The 18,155-nt window shown below is 41.3% G+C and overlaps 1 protein-coding gene across 2 annotated transcripts; it reads right to left on the bottom strand.

Moving 5' to 3' along the window:
- Positions 1-9,182: 9,182 nt before the first annotated feature.
- On the bottom strand, positions 9,183-17,548 carry LOC138622609 (TNF receptor-associated factor 2-like). 2 transcript variants are annotated; one of them, XM_069701504.1, is made up of 10 exons: positions 17,160-17,548; positions 15,715-15,793; positions 15,195-15,293; positions 14,100-14,261; positions 13,799-13,873; positions 13,573-13,647; positions 11,885-12,367; positions 11,245-11,422; positions 10,981-11,129; positions 9,183-10,501 (listed from the first exon to the last, which is right to left on the bottom strand). In XM_069701504.1, the coding sequence occupies exons 1-10, from the start codon at positions 17,345-17,347 to the stop codon at positions 10,283-10,285; spliced, it is 1,707 nt and encodes a 568-aa protein (XP_069557605.1). In that variant the 5' UTR covers positions 17,348-17,548; the 3' UTR covers positions 9,183-10,282. The 2 variants fall into 2 exon arrangements, with proteins under 2 accessions (XP_069557605.1, XP_069557606.1); XM_069701505.1 differs by lacking the exon at positions 13,573-13,647.
- Positions 17,549-18,155: the final 607 nt, after the last annotated feature.

Here is an 18,155-nt window from a genome sequence, read left to right as displayed (position 1 = left end):
GTCTTTATGTGTTGAAACACACACCGATTCACCGCAGGGACGATCCTGCAGCCCTCCTTTCACCGTTATCGGGGCTTATTAAGGGAAATATGTGGTTTTAAAAAAAACGATACGCCTGGAGGACTGAGAGGAAATGGTCGAATTGATATCATTGAGGACGAGTGCTCACATCCCGGTCTCAGCAACGGGGACGGGAAGGGAAGGAGGATGATGGATAGACGGAAGGACAACATTAATCATCCTCCTCACCCGTCACCAGTCTGCTTTATTTCCCCCTCTGAAGAACCTCTAATACTCAGTGCAGTGAATCAGCGACGGCGTGTTTCAGCAGATAAAAGATACAACCGAGACACAAACACGAGACTAAAATCACTCCTTCTTTGCGTCGGTTGTAATAAAAGTGAGACGAGCTCGCCCTCTGCTGAGCAACACGGATCACATTTACAAAGATGTTGGCATTAAGTGTTTCTCCATCTGTTCCATTAATCCACAAAGATGTTTATTTCATTTAAGTTAGATGAATTTGTGTTTATCGGTACTTTAAAAAGGAGACGGGACTTAGTTTGGTGCAACAGATAAATAACGAAACTTTCTCAAATAACTTGGGACATCTTATGAAGCGTTTTTTTTTTTTTTTTTATCGTATCAGTTATCCAGATGGTGTAAACTTCACATCTTGTTTGAAAAGAAAGATGGAAAAGACCTTATTCTTGTTTTTGAGAAAGTAGGACGTACGAGTACTCAGATGGAAACCTGTGTATACTCACTACTAAACAATTTAGTCAGGTTTTCAAATCTGTCTGCGGCAACCAGCGGCGACGTCACCCGTCGGTTTGCGAACGTCCGTTACAAGTTCAGATTTTGTCCGTCACCATCTTTGCTAGTTCGGAGCGGTTTTGGAGCAGGAAGTGACCATATTTGGACGAGCTGGGGGATCTGACTCGATCTGATTGGAAACCTGACGATACTACGTCCCGCCCATCGATAGCTGTAACCTGACTGCACCACAGGCCTGTCAATCAAACAGACACGCCCCCAAAAACAGGTCTTCTTGAATCTTCTTTTCTAATGAATGAGGGATTATTTTCAGATGGACCTCCAGAAAACTAAGAAGAAGGAGTGACTTTAGCTAACAACACCGAGATAACTGATGGACACATTTTATTCACTTTGGATTTGATGAGAGAAGTTGAATGGGAGTCTATGGAGCCGGAGGCTTTTTGGAGCCGACCTCTAGTGGCACTCGCTGGTATTGCAGATTAAGCCTTTTTATTTTTTTATTTTTTTTATAGCTGTTAGCTACGAACTTTTATATCCAGTCTGTGGTTCAAGTGCATCATCATCATCATTTACCTGCAAGCAACAAAAAAAAATACACACAAAACCATCTTAAATGTCTATTAATCCGCTGCTGAAAATAGTCCACAAAAAAATGCAGTCTAACCTCATATTTAAGTCAAATTTGATTAAAAACTACAATGCTGAGCTGTTTAGCTGTTATTTAGTCTGTTAAAAACCTGGTTGTCTCATTTCTACTTTCTACAAAAAAAAAAATATATACAGGAAAGCTGAGCCCGGATATAATTTTTCCCTTCACTCTCGCTCCGTGTTGTTTATTCCCCAGCGCTGCTCGTCCTTGAGCAACACTTTCACAGCGACGGCGATGAGTTGATAGCGAGCGTTTGCTCTGCCCTTGGCCTGCTACGAGGGATTTACAGTTAAGCACATCCCACAATGCCTCTGGGGTATATGGAGGAAATTTCCCCCCTCTGGGATATGCCTCGCGCTAATCCACATATTAGACAACCCCCCCCCCCCCCCCCCCTCACGACAGACTCTAGATGGGACTTAATGTGGAGTTGTGGGCAACACCAGGGTCCTGTTTCACAAAAGCAGAATTAAGATATCCAGGATGACGGAGAAAAGTCTGGCTTGACCCGAGTCCAGTCAGAGCATCCGGCTTCATCTGCGACCTCGAGACTGGACTTTGAACTCTGTTTGATTTCTTTAAAAGGTGTTTTATAAACAAAGTTTGATTGACTGATCGAAGTGGGAACACGATGAGACATGATGAGACAATATTTCAATGGTGCACATTTTTTTTTTCAAAGTGAGAAAATAAAATCAAAGTTCTCGATGTTGTTGAAACTAATTAACTTTTTTTTAAAGTTATACAAGAGAGCCAAAACAAACAACAACAACGGAGTTGACAAAATTGTCATTTTGACATTAATTGTTAACTCATGGCCTCGTTTTGATCCGCTCCCGTTTGCCCTGTTTAAAGTTACTGCATTACAACTTCCTCTACCTGTTTCAAAATAAAAGCCCTTCAGTAGATAGAAACTCTTCATTTCTTAACAGGGCTTTTTATTGTGAAGCATTTTCAGGAAAGTGTTGGGCCTGAATTTAGTAATCCAGGTTACCAGGTAAAAATAGCGTGATGATATTGTTGACAATGGAAACATACATCATTGATTACAGTGTGTGATCTTGTCACCACAGTAGTTGCACGACTTAACCGTGCGCCCCTTACAGGCGCGATCCGGTACTGCAATAAAACAGCTTACAGACACCTTTTATTGCCATTTCTCAATGAATTAGAGTCTCTCCTAGAAATACTTTTCGTGCCAAATACAATAGAAACACTGGCAGTAAAGTCTCAGTTAAAGAAGAATTTACTGTATATTCCAGATCCACATTCTGCTGCCTGAGAAGGCCTTTTATTACTTCTCTTCCCAGCTTGTATGATTTAAAAAGCAGCATATTAAAAAAAACGGGATCAGGGGAGAAGTGGAGGTCACATCTCACAAAGATCCTCCTGTCCGCAACAAACCATGGTCTCATTCATAGAAAACGCAGGTAATGTTTCCTCATCCTTAAAACCAACTCACCGTTTTCCTGAGTGCCTGTCACCGGTCACCGGTCACCTCCCCCCCCCACCCCCCCCGGAGGCTGCTCCTAAAAAGATCTTCAAAGCTCTGCATTCAAGAGTTTCCAACCTGAGAAGAAACCACCAAAACAAAAAATTTAAGATGACTTAAAGCAATGAGACAAAAAAACAACAACAACCTAAACATGTTTTTCTTATTTCTTTGAAATTTTACACCATCAGCGTTTTTTTAATCGTTGTTTTTTTTTTAATGCCGAGAAAGTATCCAAATACATAAACCATCCGACACATCATCGGTTTAACAGGACGTCACTCCTGTTCACGCTCACCGGGACGGAAAATTATTTACAGCCCGATCTTCAAATCGCACACTCGCAGGAGGAAGTCGTGTCTGAAGGGAGGCCGGTGAGATCTTTACCAGATGTGAGGAAGACGTTCAGGATCGCGACGTTCTTCAAACATCTCGCGGGAGATCAGGAGCAGCTCGTTCGTACGCGGTTACGTCGCTCGCGCTGTAAAATAAACACATTTTTTTGGACTATTTACATTGCTAAATCATCATTTTGTACTTAAGTGTTTACCGTGACGTTTTGTAGAAAGTTTACGTCCCGACGGTTCTCCGAGGAGGAACGGACCAAGAACCCGACGACCGGCGCAGAAGGAAGGGGAAGTTTTCTGGAACATAAAATCGCATCTGTGGGACTTTAAAAGCTTCAGTGTGCAGAATTTTAGGGCGAAAAATGGTCGTAATTCATTTTTTATTACCTTTCGGTTGAGTGCTTCGTACCTACGTGAGGGAGCGGGTCCTCTTCCGTGGAGGCGGACATGTTTTTACAGTAGCCCAAAAGGGACAAGCCAAACTCTTTGACAGGTTTAGGGAGAGGGTGAGGAGCTTTCAGCTGGTTGCAATCTGTGACCTCACCACTAGGTGTCGCTACGTTTGATCATATTCAGTTTTGTAAGTGTAAAATCACCACAAAATATGGTTTCAAAAGAACCCATAGCAAGAAAACACAACAACACAAACCACATCAATCATCAGAAAATAAATAACAACCCAGGCCTGCAGCAGCAGGACGACAAATCTCACTGTAAAAAAATTATCAAATAGAAACGTTTAAATCCTGAACACTTTTAAAGGATCTTCTGCAAACGTCTGAGAACACCGGTCGCCTTCAGAGTGCACGACTCGGCGTTTTTGGACCGACAGCATGAGGCGGGAGTGGTCGTCATGTCTTGGCTCATACGTGTATGAATGTATATATTTAACCAGTTCAAACCTTTTTAGCTTATTATTGCGAGCACAAATCTGTGTTTTAGTTGAAGCCCTTTTTCATATTTCATGTGTGAATTGTTAGCAGGTCCACTAATTCGATCATTTTTGTGTTGAAATGTGTTTCAAACAGATTACAGGCCGCAAATACTGATTTAAACTTTTAAATAAGTGGAAAAAAAAAAAAGTTTACATGTGACGTGATAAATCAATTATCAAAAGAGTTGATAAATTTTCTGTCAATTTAATCACATAATTATTACGCTTCAAACTGATGCAGTGAAATAAATTCAGCCCTTGAAGAAGTCCCAATCCTCTGGAGGACACAAGAACCGCCTCCCTGTGTCCATGTGTTTGCATTGGGCGCCCCCTGGTGGCGAAATCTCCAATGTGCAAAAAAGAAAAATTGAGAGACGCTGCACTTCTTTGCATAGAGGGCATCTTGAAACCTTTAATAAATCCAAAAAACAAAAACCTTTCCGTAGTACAAAGACTTTTCACTAACACACGACTTACTATCCACACAACAGGAGCTGAGAGAGAACGACACTTCGCTTTGATGTCGGTGCTACGAGACGAACGGCTCGTCATCTTAAAATCTCAACAACGGGCTTCGGAGAGAGAGAGATATGTCGATAAAATGTAAATCCTCTTTTTTTTTTTCTTTTTTTTTTAAATACACACAATCACATCCACATGTAGTTGTTTTTTTTTTTATTCTGTTGCAGTAACAGTGAGGCAGTGTGGCGTCTCTCCTACGAAGTCGCTGATTCAGCAGCTGGAGTCCCGTCGAAGGGTTTCAGTCCGGTAAAAGAGCGGAAATACGCACGTGTGTGTGACGTTGGTGTTGCTGTTGTTTTTTAGCAAAATGGAAATGAAATGTGAAGCCCTTTTGTTTATGAAGAAAAAATAAAGTCCCGGCTCACGTCAAGTCACTCACACACACACACACACACACACACACACACACACACACACACACACACACACACACACACACACACTGTAGGGTGGGATAAATGTGGCAGCTGATGCGTTTGAGGCTCACATGCAAAAAACTAAACTAAACAGGAATCCCCGAAAGAAAAAAAAAAAAGCTGCAAACTGCAACACGTGATTTTAAACTCTCCCGACATAATAGAACTGCTTTTTCTTCATTAAATACAATCTATTTAATATTTAGATATGTTTAACTTCCACGCGCTCGTTTTACTACTGTATTGATCTTGAAATCGTAAAATAAAAAAACTTTCCCTACTGAGACATCTCGTGCACGGAGAGGCGTCAGTATCCGCCGGGAGGGTTTAAAAAGTGTTTTGTATTTGCCTTGTTGTTGTTGTTTTTTTTGTTTTTTTTTTTAAATGACACCGTTAACATTCATTAGTTTTTTATGTATGCAAAAAGAGGGCGAAACATTCTTAGTCACTTATCACATCTAGTAAAGGGGTTCAACAATGTAAAAAAAAAATTAAAAAATACACGGCACAAATCAAAAGCTTCACATTTTGTTCAGTTTTAAACTCACATGAGCACAACTCAATGAGCTTTTTAAAAAATAAGAAGAAAAGAAAAGGTACAGGCACTTTCTTTTTCTGTAAAAAGTAGGTCAGTTCAAAGCTGCGAGGAAAAAGCCAAAAATATATCACAACATCGAGCGTTTATCTAGTTTCTATTTTCTTTTCTCTGCTTCACATCCGAAAGGAGACGCCCACAGGGAAATATAAGCACGTGTTCGACGGCGACCATGTTTTTTGGGGGGTTTTAGTAACATTACAGCGTCGATAAATATCATCATCAACGAGACGAAAGGCTCGACTGTGATTTAAGGAAGAAGACACGCAGATTTTAAAGAGACACTAAAAAACTAAAAGTCTTTGTGGTCATTTTTTGTCACTTTGGGGTTGTTTTGCGACATTTTATTTGTTTTGCTTCACATTGTTCTTATGTTGAGTCTCTTTGAGGATGTTATGTGTATTTTTGTGGATGTTTTATGTCTTTGTGGATATTTTTTGTATCTTTGTGGATATTTTTTGTGTCTCTGTGGATATTTAGCATCTCCTTGTACTAATTTTGCATCTATTTGTGGTATTTTTGCGCATCTTCGTAGTTGTTTTGAGCGTCTCTGTTGTCGTTTTGCATCTGTTTGTTGAAATTTCCATCAGTGTTGTAATTTTGCATTTCTTCGCGGATGTTTTGCATCTCTGTTTTTTTTTGTATCTGTGTTTGTTTTGTATCTCTTTGTTTTGTATCTCTTTGTGTTTTTTTTGTCTCTGTGTTTGTTTTGTATTTCTGTGTTTGTTTTGTATCTCTGTTTGTTTTGTATGTGTTTGTTTTGTATCTCTGTATTTGTTTTGTATCTCTGTGTTTGTTTTGTATCTCTGTTTGTTTTGTATCTCTGTGTTTGTTTTGTGTCTGTGTGTTTGTTTTGTATCTCTGTTTGTTTTGTATCTCTGTGTTTGTTTTGTGTCTGTGTGTTTGTTTTGTGTCTCTGTGTTTGTTTTGTGTCTCTGTGTTTGTTTTGTATCTCTGTGTTTGTTTTGTATCTCTTTGTTTTGTATCTCTTTGTGTTTTTTTTGTCTCTGTGTTTGTTTTGTATCTCTGTGTTTGTTTTGTATCTCTGTATTTGTTTTGTATCTCTGTGTTTGTTTTGTATCTCTGTTTGTTTTGTATCTCTGTGTTTGTTTTGTGTCTGTGTGTTTGTTTTGTGTCTCTGTGTTTGTTTTGTGTCTCTGTGTTTGTTTTGTATCTCTGTGTTTGTTTTGTGTCTGTGTGTTTGTTTTGTGTCTCTGTGTGTTTGTTTTGTGTCTCTGTGTTTGTTTTGTGTCTGTGTGTTTGTTTTGTGTCTCTGTGTGTTTGTTTTGTGTCTCTGTGTTTGTTTTGTCTCTGTGTTTGTTTTGTATCTCTGTGTTTGTTTTGTATCTCTGTGTTTGTTTTGTATCTCTGTGTTTGTTTTGTGTCTGTGTGTTTGTTTTGTGTCTCTGTGTTTGTTTTGTGTCTGTGTGTTTGTTTTGTGTCTCTGTGTTTGTTTTGTGTCTCTGTGTTTGTTTTGTATCTGTGTTTGTTTTGTATCTTTTTGAAGCCATTTGTGTCTCTTTTTGGTCACGTTTGTATCATCATCTTGTTTAATCGTCTCCACCCAAGAATGTCAGAATCTCTCCTGGGATGTTACGTCGGAGAACTAAAAACCTGCCAACATCAGGAAAGACTTCAAGATTTAGTTGACGCTATAGTTAAAAGCTGATAAAATGTTAGGTTTTTTTTTTTTACTAAATTTGTCAGAGGTTTTTTTGGACTAACTTCCTACTCTGACATGTAGATTCAGTCTTTTCTGAATTCATCTCAAAGGCCAACAATGAGTTTACCAGAATAACAGACGTCATGCAGGAAGCAACCCTTCACACAGTATATCTGTCCACATCAAGCGTTTTACAGCATCACAGCTCATCACTCCACCACCGAACACTTCAATGGAACCGAAAACAGCCAAAAAGTTGACTATCAAAAGATATTTTTACGGAACTTGTGTGCAAATATACGTTTATTTTCTAATAAAATATGTCATATTTCCATTTGGGCAGATCAGCTCGACGACCACCGCTGTTAATGTTTCGTCGGCCAACAACCCCCCGGAAACCTGTTGCAAGCTACAGTGCATCTTCCACAGATCCAACAGGAAAGCAACACCGCAACTAACGGCAAAGAAATGGAACCGCACACACACGCACACGCACACACATAAAAACATTCAGAACTGAAAATACTGCACTCAGAATTCATGGAATTCAAGCAATGTCCACCACCACAAATGATTACCAATGAACACAGGACCTCTAAGAGTTGGAGGCATAGATGTTAAGAAAAAAAACTTAAACGAGTTCCAAATTCCAACCGCACCACAAACTGCGTGCAAAGCTGAGCGATATTCTGAAGGCTACACAAGGCGTCAACACCGTCGTCGGAAAACACCGCCTTTTTTTTTAAAATGCAAAAGAAAAAAAAAGAAAAAAACATCGTCAGTTAACCAAACGTCAGGCAGTGAGCACAAGCGCCGAGACCTGCTTGATCTATTGCTGTGTCTGTAGGCTAGTTCATCTACATGGCTACAGTGTCACTGGTCTAAGGCTCATTATTTTCAGTTTTTAATTTGAAGGAAAAAAAAAAAAAAAGATAAAAATCAGGAAATGGGTGGAAAAATACAATACAAAAACCAAGATGAAAACCAGCTAACAAAAATACTTTTTGTCTCATGAGCACTTTTTAGTTTGACACATTTTCTTCTTTTTTTTTGTTTAAAGCTGCCCAGGCGGAATTTTTATATCAAAATCCAAGATCTCCTTTTTGATTCTCTTTGGCGCCGCCTGTGGCGATAAGCGGTAATTACAGCCATGATTTCGGACATCAATTCCCCGAGGCTACCGCCTCTGGTGGAAAAAAAAAAAACACAGCTGGATGATGGGAAATGTGTCCCTAACGGCACGGAGGTCGTTCAGTTCGTAATACTTCATTACGAACAATCCATTGAGTTACGTCATTCGGCGATAGATATCGACTTTAAGTTTTTTTTTGTTTTATTTAACCTCAACTTTAACAATGGGACACAAAACTTTGTGTCGTGACGTTCTATATGTCAAAAGAATTATAACCAGCTTCTACAGTTTCCTTCACTTCTACCGAGTGTTTTAGTGTCTTTAAACAAACTGTTTTGTTTTTTTACAAACGCCAACGTTACTGTTCAGTCTCGCCACTCTCATCCAGCGGCTGATAAATAAACTGTTCACAGCCTGCAGGCACATAAAATTAACAGCTAGCTGTTCAACACAGTAAAGCATTTAGTCAGCTGAAGAGCCACAAACATTTTCTCGTGAGCTGCTGGAGACCAAAACAGCTTTAAGGGGAGAAATACTACTTAGATTTACCAGGTTGGCCGAGACCTGACTCCTGATGAACGCTAACGTTACCCTGCTTTAAAAAGTAATCGTTTTGTTGACATGGAAACCATATCAACTTTTGAGGCCCACAATAACTCAAACCTGTACTTTATTTTTGTTGCTAGTTTTGGAGGTAAACTAGCCTCATTTTACAAAAACAAAAACAAATTCCCTTTGTGAATATACGGGTCCGTCCGCGCTCCATGAACGATTGTTTTTTTAACCGTTGCAGCCTAACGAGCGTAGAAGTCGGGTTCATTTTTCTAACTTGCTGGAGCAGTCTTTAAGAAATTGGCATTGAGCACCATATATCGTATATTGTACGCCAAAACTCTACTATCACCGCCATTCATGGAACGACTTCAATGTCGTTGCATTTAGCCACACCCACTGCTCGCTGATTGGTCCGCCCCTTCGGAGAAGCTGAGCAAACCTTAATGCGAACAAGGTTTCCAGACTATAATCACAGCAAAGAGTGAAACCGCGAGCAAACGAAGTGGGCGGAGCCAGGCTAAAATTCAGTCCAAACTGTCCCAAAACGTTGAACGGCGCTTAAATTATTTTAAGGGGACTCACGTTACCGCAGCTACGCTAGCTACGTTAGCGGCTAGTTAGTCCCAATTATTTGCGGACTTTGTTTACTTGCTGCGGGACACAACAAAAAAACTCTTGAAAAAGGAAAACATTTTGAGTAAAACTGAACATGATGAGCCTCATCTATGGTACACGAAGCCGTGGCGTGACTGGAGATCCGTGACGGCGTCGTTCGTCGTCCGGTTATTTCACAAGCATGAAGTTTTACGAAGGTCTTGGAATGCTTCTATCGGTTCAAAATGCTGGCAAAACAACACGTCGTCAGCCGACTACTGGTATGTACGTTACTGTATGTTCACTCCTTCGGTCACTTTGGTAGGTAATCACTGTTTTCGTCCCAGTTCGATTGGTATAATAGTAACGATGGCTAAAGGAAGTTTTGACAAACCGACCGACCGGCTGCGGCCGGCGGCCCCAAAACGACTCGCTCTGGTCTTGCATATTGTCGCCAAAACAATTCGTACCAGAAACCCAACGAACTAGACGGACCCCGCAGAGAGATGCCAGTTACCGGTGATACAAAAAGCCTGTCGGATTCAAACGGGTCGGTAGTGAACGAAAGGCAAAGGGGTTGGGTGTACGACCTCGGCGTTCGCTCTAGAGCCCGGTGAGGTCCACGATGGCCTTGATGAAGATGGTGTCGTCGCGGATGTAGGAGTTTTTCGAGTCCAGCTTGGAGAGCGGACAGAAGAGCGGGCAGCCGCTGGCGATGTTCATGTCGCTGACGGGCCTCTGGAAGGACGAGGACGCGATGTCGGGCCGGAAGGCGTCGATTATGTGCTCCCGGTTGTTCTGGTCGAGCAGCATGAGGGTGACCTGCGTACAGACGTCAGCAATTGTAGCATTACAGCTGCTAATGCTGCCTTAGCGTGATGACACTTAAAGGGGGCAGGTGATAGAAGGTCTTAACTATTTAAAACCAATAATTTCTCACTTGAAAAGGTAAAAACTAAACTATACTGGTGACAAAAACCCGACAAAAAGTTAAAAACTGAAACAACAAAACGAGAGAGTGTTTCTGGATTTCAAAGTTAGCAAATAGGCTAACAAAATTTTTTAGAAAGAAATAAATCAACACATTAAAAAAGATTTTTGCTTTCTTTTCAAGTTAAAGAGAAGTTATGAGAAGATATTAATCTCTTTTCTTTAAGTTTTAATCAGGTTAACCTAGCTAAGCCTAGCCTAGCAACGTTAGCGGTGAAAACAGTCCAAAGCTAAAAAAAACTACAAAACTTAAAACTCTTTCCCCTTTTTTTGTTTTTCAATAACTGTATCTGATTAAAAACACATTTTACCTTCTGATTAAAAGGCCACTTGAGGAGCGCGTCGCTGTGTCCTCTCATCACCACGAAGAAGAGCGACAGGTGGGTGCCGCGGCCCGTCCCGTCGCCGTTCAGGTAGATCCGCAAGCACATCTTGTAGCCGTATTTACTGGTATAAAAGGCTGGAAAACAAAACAAAAACACACCGATCAAGCGTCACGACGACTCCAAAGTACCCGGCAAGAAGAGGGAAAACAAATTCCCGAAGCAGGAAAGCCGTCGTGTGAAGCGGTTTACCGGGCGAGAACATGGCGGGGGCGCGGCCGGCCACGGCGTCCTGCCTCTTCTTGGTGAAATCGGAGATCTTCCAGACGAAGATGCCGTCGTACGTGGCCGCGGACATCTCCCTCATCTTCCCCTCCATCTCCACGATGGACAGGTCCCTCAGGCTCACCGTGCGCTCCAGCTGACGAACCTGCGGAGGCAGCGAGACAAGTTTATTCATCTGGAAACCAAAAAAACCGAAGCTCTCGGCCGGTGCTGCCGCTAAATATGTTGTTACTGAACTACGACGCGAGAATCTCTGAGAAAAAAAGATGTTTCTCACAGATGCTCGGTTCACTTTTGGTCTTGTGTACTTTTCAGGAGTTTGTTTTCCACTGCAGATAGTGCTCCTTTTTTGTTACTATAGCAACGCCACACGAAACCGCCGTGACGATATTCTCCAATTCAACCAAAAAAAGAAAAAAAAAAAAAAGAAGAAAGGAAAAAGAAAATTGCACATTGCACAGATAGTTTCTGCTCATGAAGTTAATTTTGGGCTTCGTTGCTCTTATTGGAGCGTCAGTCGGAGAGAAGCTTTGTTCGCCAGGTTGTTCAGAGGAAACATTCCCGTGGACGGTAAAGGAAGTGTAATTAACAGCGCTCGGGACGTCACCTTGTTGTTGAGGATCTCGATCTTGTCCTGGTCCAGTCGGTGTTGGCGGTTGTAGGCCTCCATGGTGGCGCAGGAGCGCTCCATCTCGCGGTTGAGGACACACACGATGTTTTCGAACGTGCCCACCTTGAGCTCCAGCTCCTGGCAGCGCCGGCTCAGCTCCGCCACTTTGGCCTTCTCGCTCTGCAGCTGCAGCTCCAGGGCGGCGCCGGCGGCGCTGGGCAGCGGCGTGAAGGAGGTGGCCAGCGTCGGGGCGCAGGCGCCGTGCACCGGAGGCGCGCCGCTGCCGCCCAGCTGGCTCATCTTCAGCTCCAGGTCGCGGAGCGAGTGGTGGAGCTCCTGCAGCTTGTGGCTGGCCACCTCCAGGCTCTGCGGCTGCAGGCTCTCCAGGCTCACCTTGATGCCCATGATGAAGTGCAGCAGCAGGTTGAGGTGCTCGTACGAACACTGGCGCTCGTGCTCGTGGATCTTCTCCTTCTCCACCTTTTCGAGTCAAAAGACAGAAACAGAGACGTGAAGAGACCGAACGACAGTCCCGGTTCTCGGCGGTGTACGATGACGACGAGGAGGAGGAGGAGGAGGAGGAGGAACGATACGGGCACGCAGCAAAGCAGGTCGTGGAGGCAATGATGGATTTATACGCTATACAAAGCATTCACACGTCACTTTTCATGGTTTATTGACTGAAAACAGACTTTGATGTCAAAGAGAGCTCACAAATGAAATTATTAACATGTATACTCTGAAACACAAAACGTCTGCCTCCAATTCAAAAAGCATCAAATTCTCTCTCTTCTATTAAATAAAAGTCAAAAAAATACTTTTCACGAGTCAACATGGTGCCATTAAATTAAATTCCCTCCTTATTATTAGTTTTTCTGGTGATTCTCCTGAAAATAATCTACTGGCCTCAAAAAGCCGTATGTTTAGGGGGCGTGTCTCTTTGATTGACAGGTGCAGTCTGTCTGTCGCAATAAGTGGGCGGAGCGGAGCATCCGAGTCAGATTCACCAGTTGCTCCTCCCCAATTCGTCCAAATATGGACACTTCCAACTCCGAAATAGAAAAATGGCAACAAACAAAATGCGAGCAAATAACACATCCGAATCTCCAACCGAAACACCTGGTGGGCACGTTGCATTGTGGGAAATGTAGGCACCAAGTTTTTTTGTTGTTGTTTTTTTTACAAGGACGAATTTTTTGGGGGAGATTTAAAAAAAAGCCAACATTAAATTTTATATGTGTACTAAATTCTCCACTAAAGTTTTTTTTTTTTTTTTTTTTCTTTCTGTTGATAAAATTTAAAAAAAAAAAAAATCCTAAACACACTTATTTCATGTGTTATTGTAAAAAAAAAAAAATATATCCAGGTCAGGTGAATACTTTCTATAGGCAACGTGCACATATACAAACACGGGCTTTGTACCAAACAACACAGAATTCATTTACAGGCAATAATCTAATACCTTGGCAGAGTATTATAAAACCGCTGATTCAGCAATAATGTAAATTCAATTTTTTTTTTATTAGACAGTAGAAATAATTGCATTATTAATGCCATTATTTTGAGATTTCTACCCGCTGAGATCTTGTGTAATTTTGCCAAGTTATTAAATGATCCAGTAGTTATGAGATTAGCCATGTGAAACACACACACAGCAAAATTATGACAAATAAATGTCTACTTACAGACGTATCGCAGCCAACAACATGAAATCTGCATGGTGCTTTAAATTTACTGCAGAACTTAATATGGTCCACATACTGCAAAACAAATAAACAAAAAAAATAAAAATGAAGGAAGCTAATGATCTAAAGGGTACGTTTGTAGTTTGACTTCGGATCCGTTGCGAAATGGTTAAATGAGATCAATTTGACAGAATTAATGAAAATTAAAATATGCAGGAAATATTACCTTTTCTCTCGGGATCTTTTTCTTTGCGCAGCCTTCGCAAATCATCGGGTACTTTGGACAGATTTCATCGTGAGCCTGAAAGAAAAGAAAAAGAAGTAAAGTTTAGTTCACAGTAAAAGAACCGCCTTCAATTTCTTTTTTTTAGCCCGAAGGTTTGACCGTGAAAAGGAGGAGGAGGAAGATGAAACGACCAACAAATCGTTGCAAATTTGTATCGCGTTAAGAATATCGACAACGTAATATATCGTTAAAGACATCGACGCCTGATGAGTGTTGTATTAAAGCCACAAAGACGTCCGACCTTGATGTTCTTCAGGAGGAACGGCTCCTTGCAGTACTTGCAGTTGAGCGTCCTCTCGGGACACTCCCGCTCGTTGTGGCGCTCCAGCTCGTTGGCTCTCATCAGCTCTTTGCAGGAAGGACACAGGATGATCATGAAGTCGCAGTTGCCCTCGTGGCCGGCCTGCGGGTGACAAAGAAAGAAAGATTATATCAAGTTGTTGTCGTTATTATTAATATTAAACCAACGTTCATGTTTTTGCTCCATTTTAAACATTTGAGCCGGTTAGTTTTAGCTTCACGGTTCCATTTTGTGAGCGCGCACATTGATTGATCGGTTTGTCTGACGTCGTCATATCGTTAATTCTTTTCTTTTCAGTTTCAATGGACAAACAAAACAAAAAAAAGAATGTGTTGTTATTATGGTTTTACAAAAAGCACGTATTTAACCTTTTCAGAAAATAAGCTACAAGTTTCATCATTTTTATTTTATTCATTTCTTTTTACTTCTTATTGGGATTAATTTTCTTTAATGAGTGATTGTTTGGCCATCTCGGTATTTTGGAGCAGGAAGTGACCATATTTGGACGAGCTAAGGGGGGAGGAGCTAGCTGTGGATCTGACTCGATCTGATTGGAAACCTGACGATACTACGTCCCGCCCACCGATAGCTGTAACCTGACTGCACCACAGGCCTGTCAATCAAACAGACACGCCCCCAAAACCAGGTCTTCTTGAATCTTCTTTTCTAATGAATGAGGGATTATTTTCAGATGGACCTCCAGAAAACTAAGAAGAAGGAGTGACTTTAGCTAACAACACCGAGATAACTGATGGACACATTTTATTCACTTTGGATTTGATGAGAGAAGTTGAATGGGAGTCTATGGAGCCGGAGGCTTTTTGGAGCCAACCTCTGGTGGCACTCGCTGGTATTGCAGCATTAAGACACCAACTCCTTTTTCAGACCCGGAAGCTACGTCCACTTTTACATACAGTTTGTGGGCGTGCTGCTTGATGCTTGGATGGGATTTAACACGCTGGTATATTTTGACTGTTATTGTCGAATTGGCGAATCAAGAATTGATGAAAAATAAAAAAAAATAATAATAATCACCTCAAAATCTTTGATGGTCCCCGTCCACGTGCATCCTTCGTTGGGACAGACGGCCGCCAGACCCTCCACCTCTCTCCGAGCTGCGTTGTCGGGGAACGCCTGGAACGGAAACACGGAGGTTGTCGTCAGTGTGTGTGTGTGTGTGTGTGTGTGTCCGATTACGCCCCCGGACGGGTGGAGTTACTGAGGTTCAGGGCGCTCGTCTCTCCTGGCTCTACTTTCTCCGGCACATATGGTCCGAGGAAAAAAACAAAACAGGACATTAACCGCCCCGCTCCGTCCATCAGGCGGCGCTGCCAAGAATCACCGAGCAGGTTTTCTGTTGTGTTGGACGTGACAACAAACAGCGACTGTGACGTTGCCGTGCCGACCTCTCGGGAGGATATTTTTTTTTTTTTTTTAAGTTAAAAATACCTTCTTCTTGGTTTACTGACAAACTGTTTATATAACGCCAACACACCCGCTGCACCATGATGATGTAACTGTGAGGTACAGTATGGTTAAAAAAAAATGTACTTACACCACCTTGCTTGAGGATGGAGGTGGGTTCCTCAAACAAGTCTTCTTTGATGCATGCGCTGCATTTCTGGGGTCCAGAACTTAAAGGGAGAACAAATAAATAAATAAAAATACATCACCACAGATACTCTGCTTCTGGTAAAAGGTAGTTTTGTCTTTTTTTTATGCAATTATGCAATTTCTCAGAAATCAAGTGTTTAAGTAAAAAATAAAAAAATAAATTTAACTGTAATCTTAAAAGTAACTAAAGCTGTCAGACAAATCTAGTGGAGTAAAAAGGTATCTTGGTTTTTAAATTTTAATTATTGTTTTTTTTATCTCTAATGTTTATACTTTTTACTGAATTGTATTTATTGATTTTTTACAAGTTGTTTTATTGTTGTAATTTTAAGTCTAGCATTTTTTTTCTAGCAACATTTTTATTATTTTTAAACTTAATTTTCTGTTTGTTTCCTTTTTTGTTGTTGGTGTGCGTGGGTCTAACGCGAAGCCCTTTGGGCTGCGTCCTTGTATTAAAGGTACTACATAAATAAAGCTGAATGTAATTGAGTTGAATATTTGCTTCTGTGAACTAAAATACACCTAAAAATGAAACTGGAAAAAGTCTGCTTCTATCTCACATGCGCAGTGAAAGAAAAGAAAATCGGTGATCTCACGCGAGCTTCCTCTCACTGCGCCCTTAATCCAAATAAGGAAAACAACCCAATATAATTATTTGTTATTTAATGTATTCTTGTTTCTGTATCAGAACAAAAATTTAAAAAAAAAAAAAAAAAAAAAACACTAAGCCATGTTCTTAATGCTGCTATTTTAATACAGAAAAACTAGTAAAATATAGAAGTACCAGTATTACGTTGGATTTGATAGACCTTTCCCAGAATCCCGTTATTCATAATATAAATAAAGGTCATGCGAAACTCCAATAAGAAAAAGCCCAGTTTAAATGTTGGTCCGCTTATGTACACAAGATACAGAGTGAGAGGAACACATTGCACACACATAAATAGTAGTCAGACCTTCTGGTGAATTCGGCATACATACCGACCTGATACTACTTTTGTATAACACCCTGTCAGGGTTAAAACTTCTCCAAATGTCCACCGCTTCGCTCCGGTGTCCGGCCACTACCGAGGGATGCCTGACCAGCCCCCATTACACACACACACACACACAAGTTCAGATTTGTATTTTGGATAAAAGTGGCTATCAGTGAGTAGCCCTGTGTCACATTTTGTGTGTGTGTTTTTTTTTTTTTTAATTTATTATTATTATTTGTAATTTATCTATGGTGACTTTCTTTCCTTCCTCCCCCGTGTGCAGCAGTGCGCCCGTGACAATAAAGGACGGGCGGCGTTAAATGTTGCGATATTTTGAATGGGGTTTGGTGCGTGACGAGCGCTCGGATGTTGTAGCTTAGCTTCGCTTAGCAACCATGACACCACTCACCTCACAATTTTGTTGAAACAGAAGGAGCAGAAGCGGTGACCGCACTGGGCTTGGAGGGGCCTTCTCAGGACTTTCTGACACGAGTTGCACAAATGCTTGTCTTCGAGGTTGTTGGCCAAAATTTTCTTTGGGAAGCCCGGCTTGTTGCCTTCCAGGGAAGATGGTGGAGACGGCTCCTGTGCAGCCATTATTCCCCCTTGAACAATATCGGGGTGCTTCGGCGGGGTGTGTTCAAGACAGCAAACACAGCTGAATGGGATTTTTAGAAACGACCCGCCGGCGGCAGCAGCAGCAGCAGCAGCAGCGACTCATCGCTCTTGAACCATTTTATTTAAAACGTGTATACCTGCTTATGTTAGGAAGCCATCTGCTTGCTCACATGGACAAGACAAATGGCACCAGGCGTTTTCGTGTTGGTTAAAAAAAAAAAAAAAAAAAAAAAAGTGTGCAGCTGAGAGGATGCTGCGACTTCAAGCCCGCAGTTCACTACGTCTGCCGCTAGGGGTCGCCGGCACCGACAGGAGGAGCACCAGGAAGCAGGCTGGATTGGACGATGGGATTGGACCCGCAGGATCCAAAGCAAAACAACCGAGTTTAATCTCGGAAGTAGTGTCGTTAGTTCTTCAAAATAAAAGCGACGGTTGTTTTTTTGTTTTTGTTTTTTAAATTTGTTTTTCCTTCATTTGGATTCACATTACAGTTTATACAGTGATATTCAAATTTATGAAATAATCGATATTTTCAACTTTTTACAGTTTGACTATAAAAGGGAGGTATTATTATTTGTCATATATTTATTCATCCTGCAGGGTGGATTACTTAGTTACAGTGGCAGTGTGAGCAATAACATATGTCAAGCCACACAACAACAACAAAAATATACATTAGAGTAAAAAAGAAAGTCGTAGAAACAATACAACCACCGAACTAAGTGACGTCTTCTTCATCTGTCTCAGTGAAGAGAAGTTGATGGGACAACGTAAACTTTGTGATTTG

Source organism: Brachyistius frenatus, unplaced genomic scaffold (assembly GCF_029030835.1).
Source record: "Brachyistius frenatus isolate BFR_SWC_R1_liver_20210118 unplaced genomic scaffold, ASM2903083v1 Contig_37, whole genome shotgun sequence".
In the NCBI taxonomy this organism is placed as follows: domain Eukaryota; kingdom Metazoa; phylum Chordata; class Actinopteri; family Embiotocidae; genus Brachyistius; species Brachyistius frenatus.
This window is presented reverse-complemented; position numbering and strand designations above follow the sequence as displayed.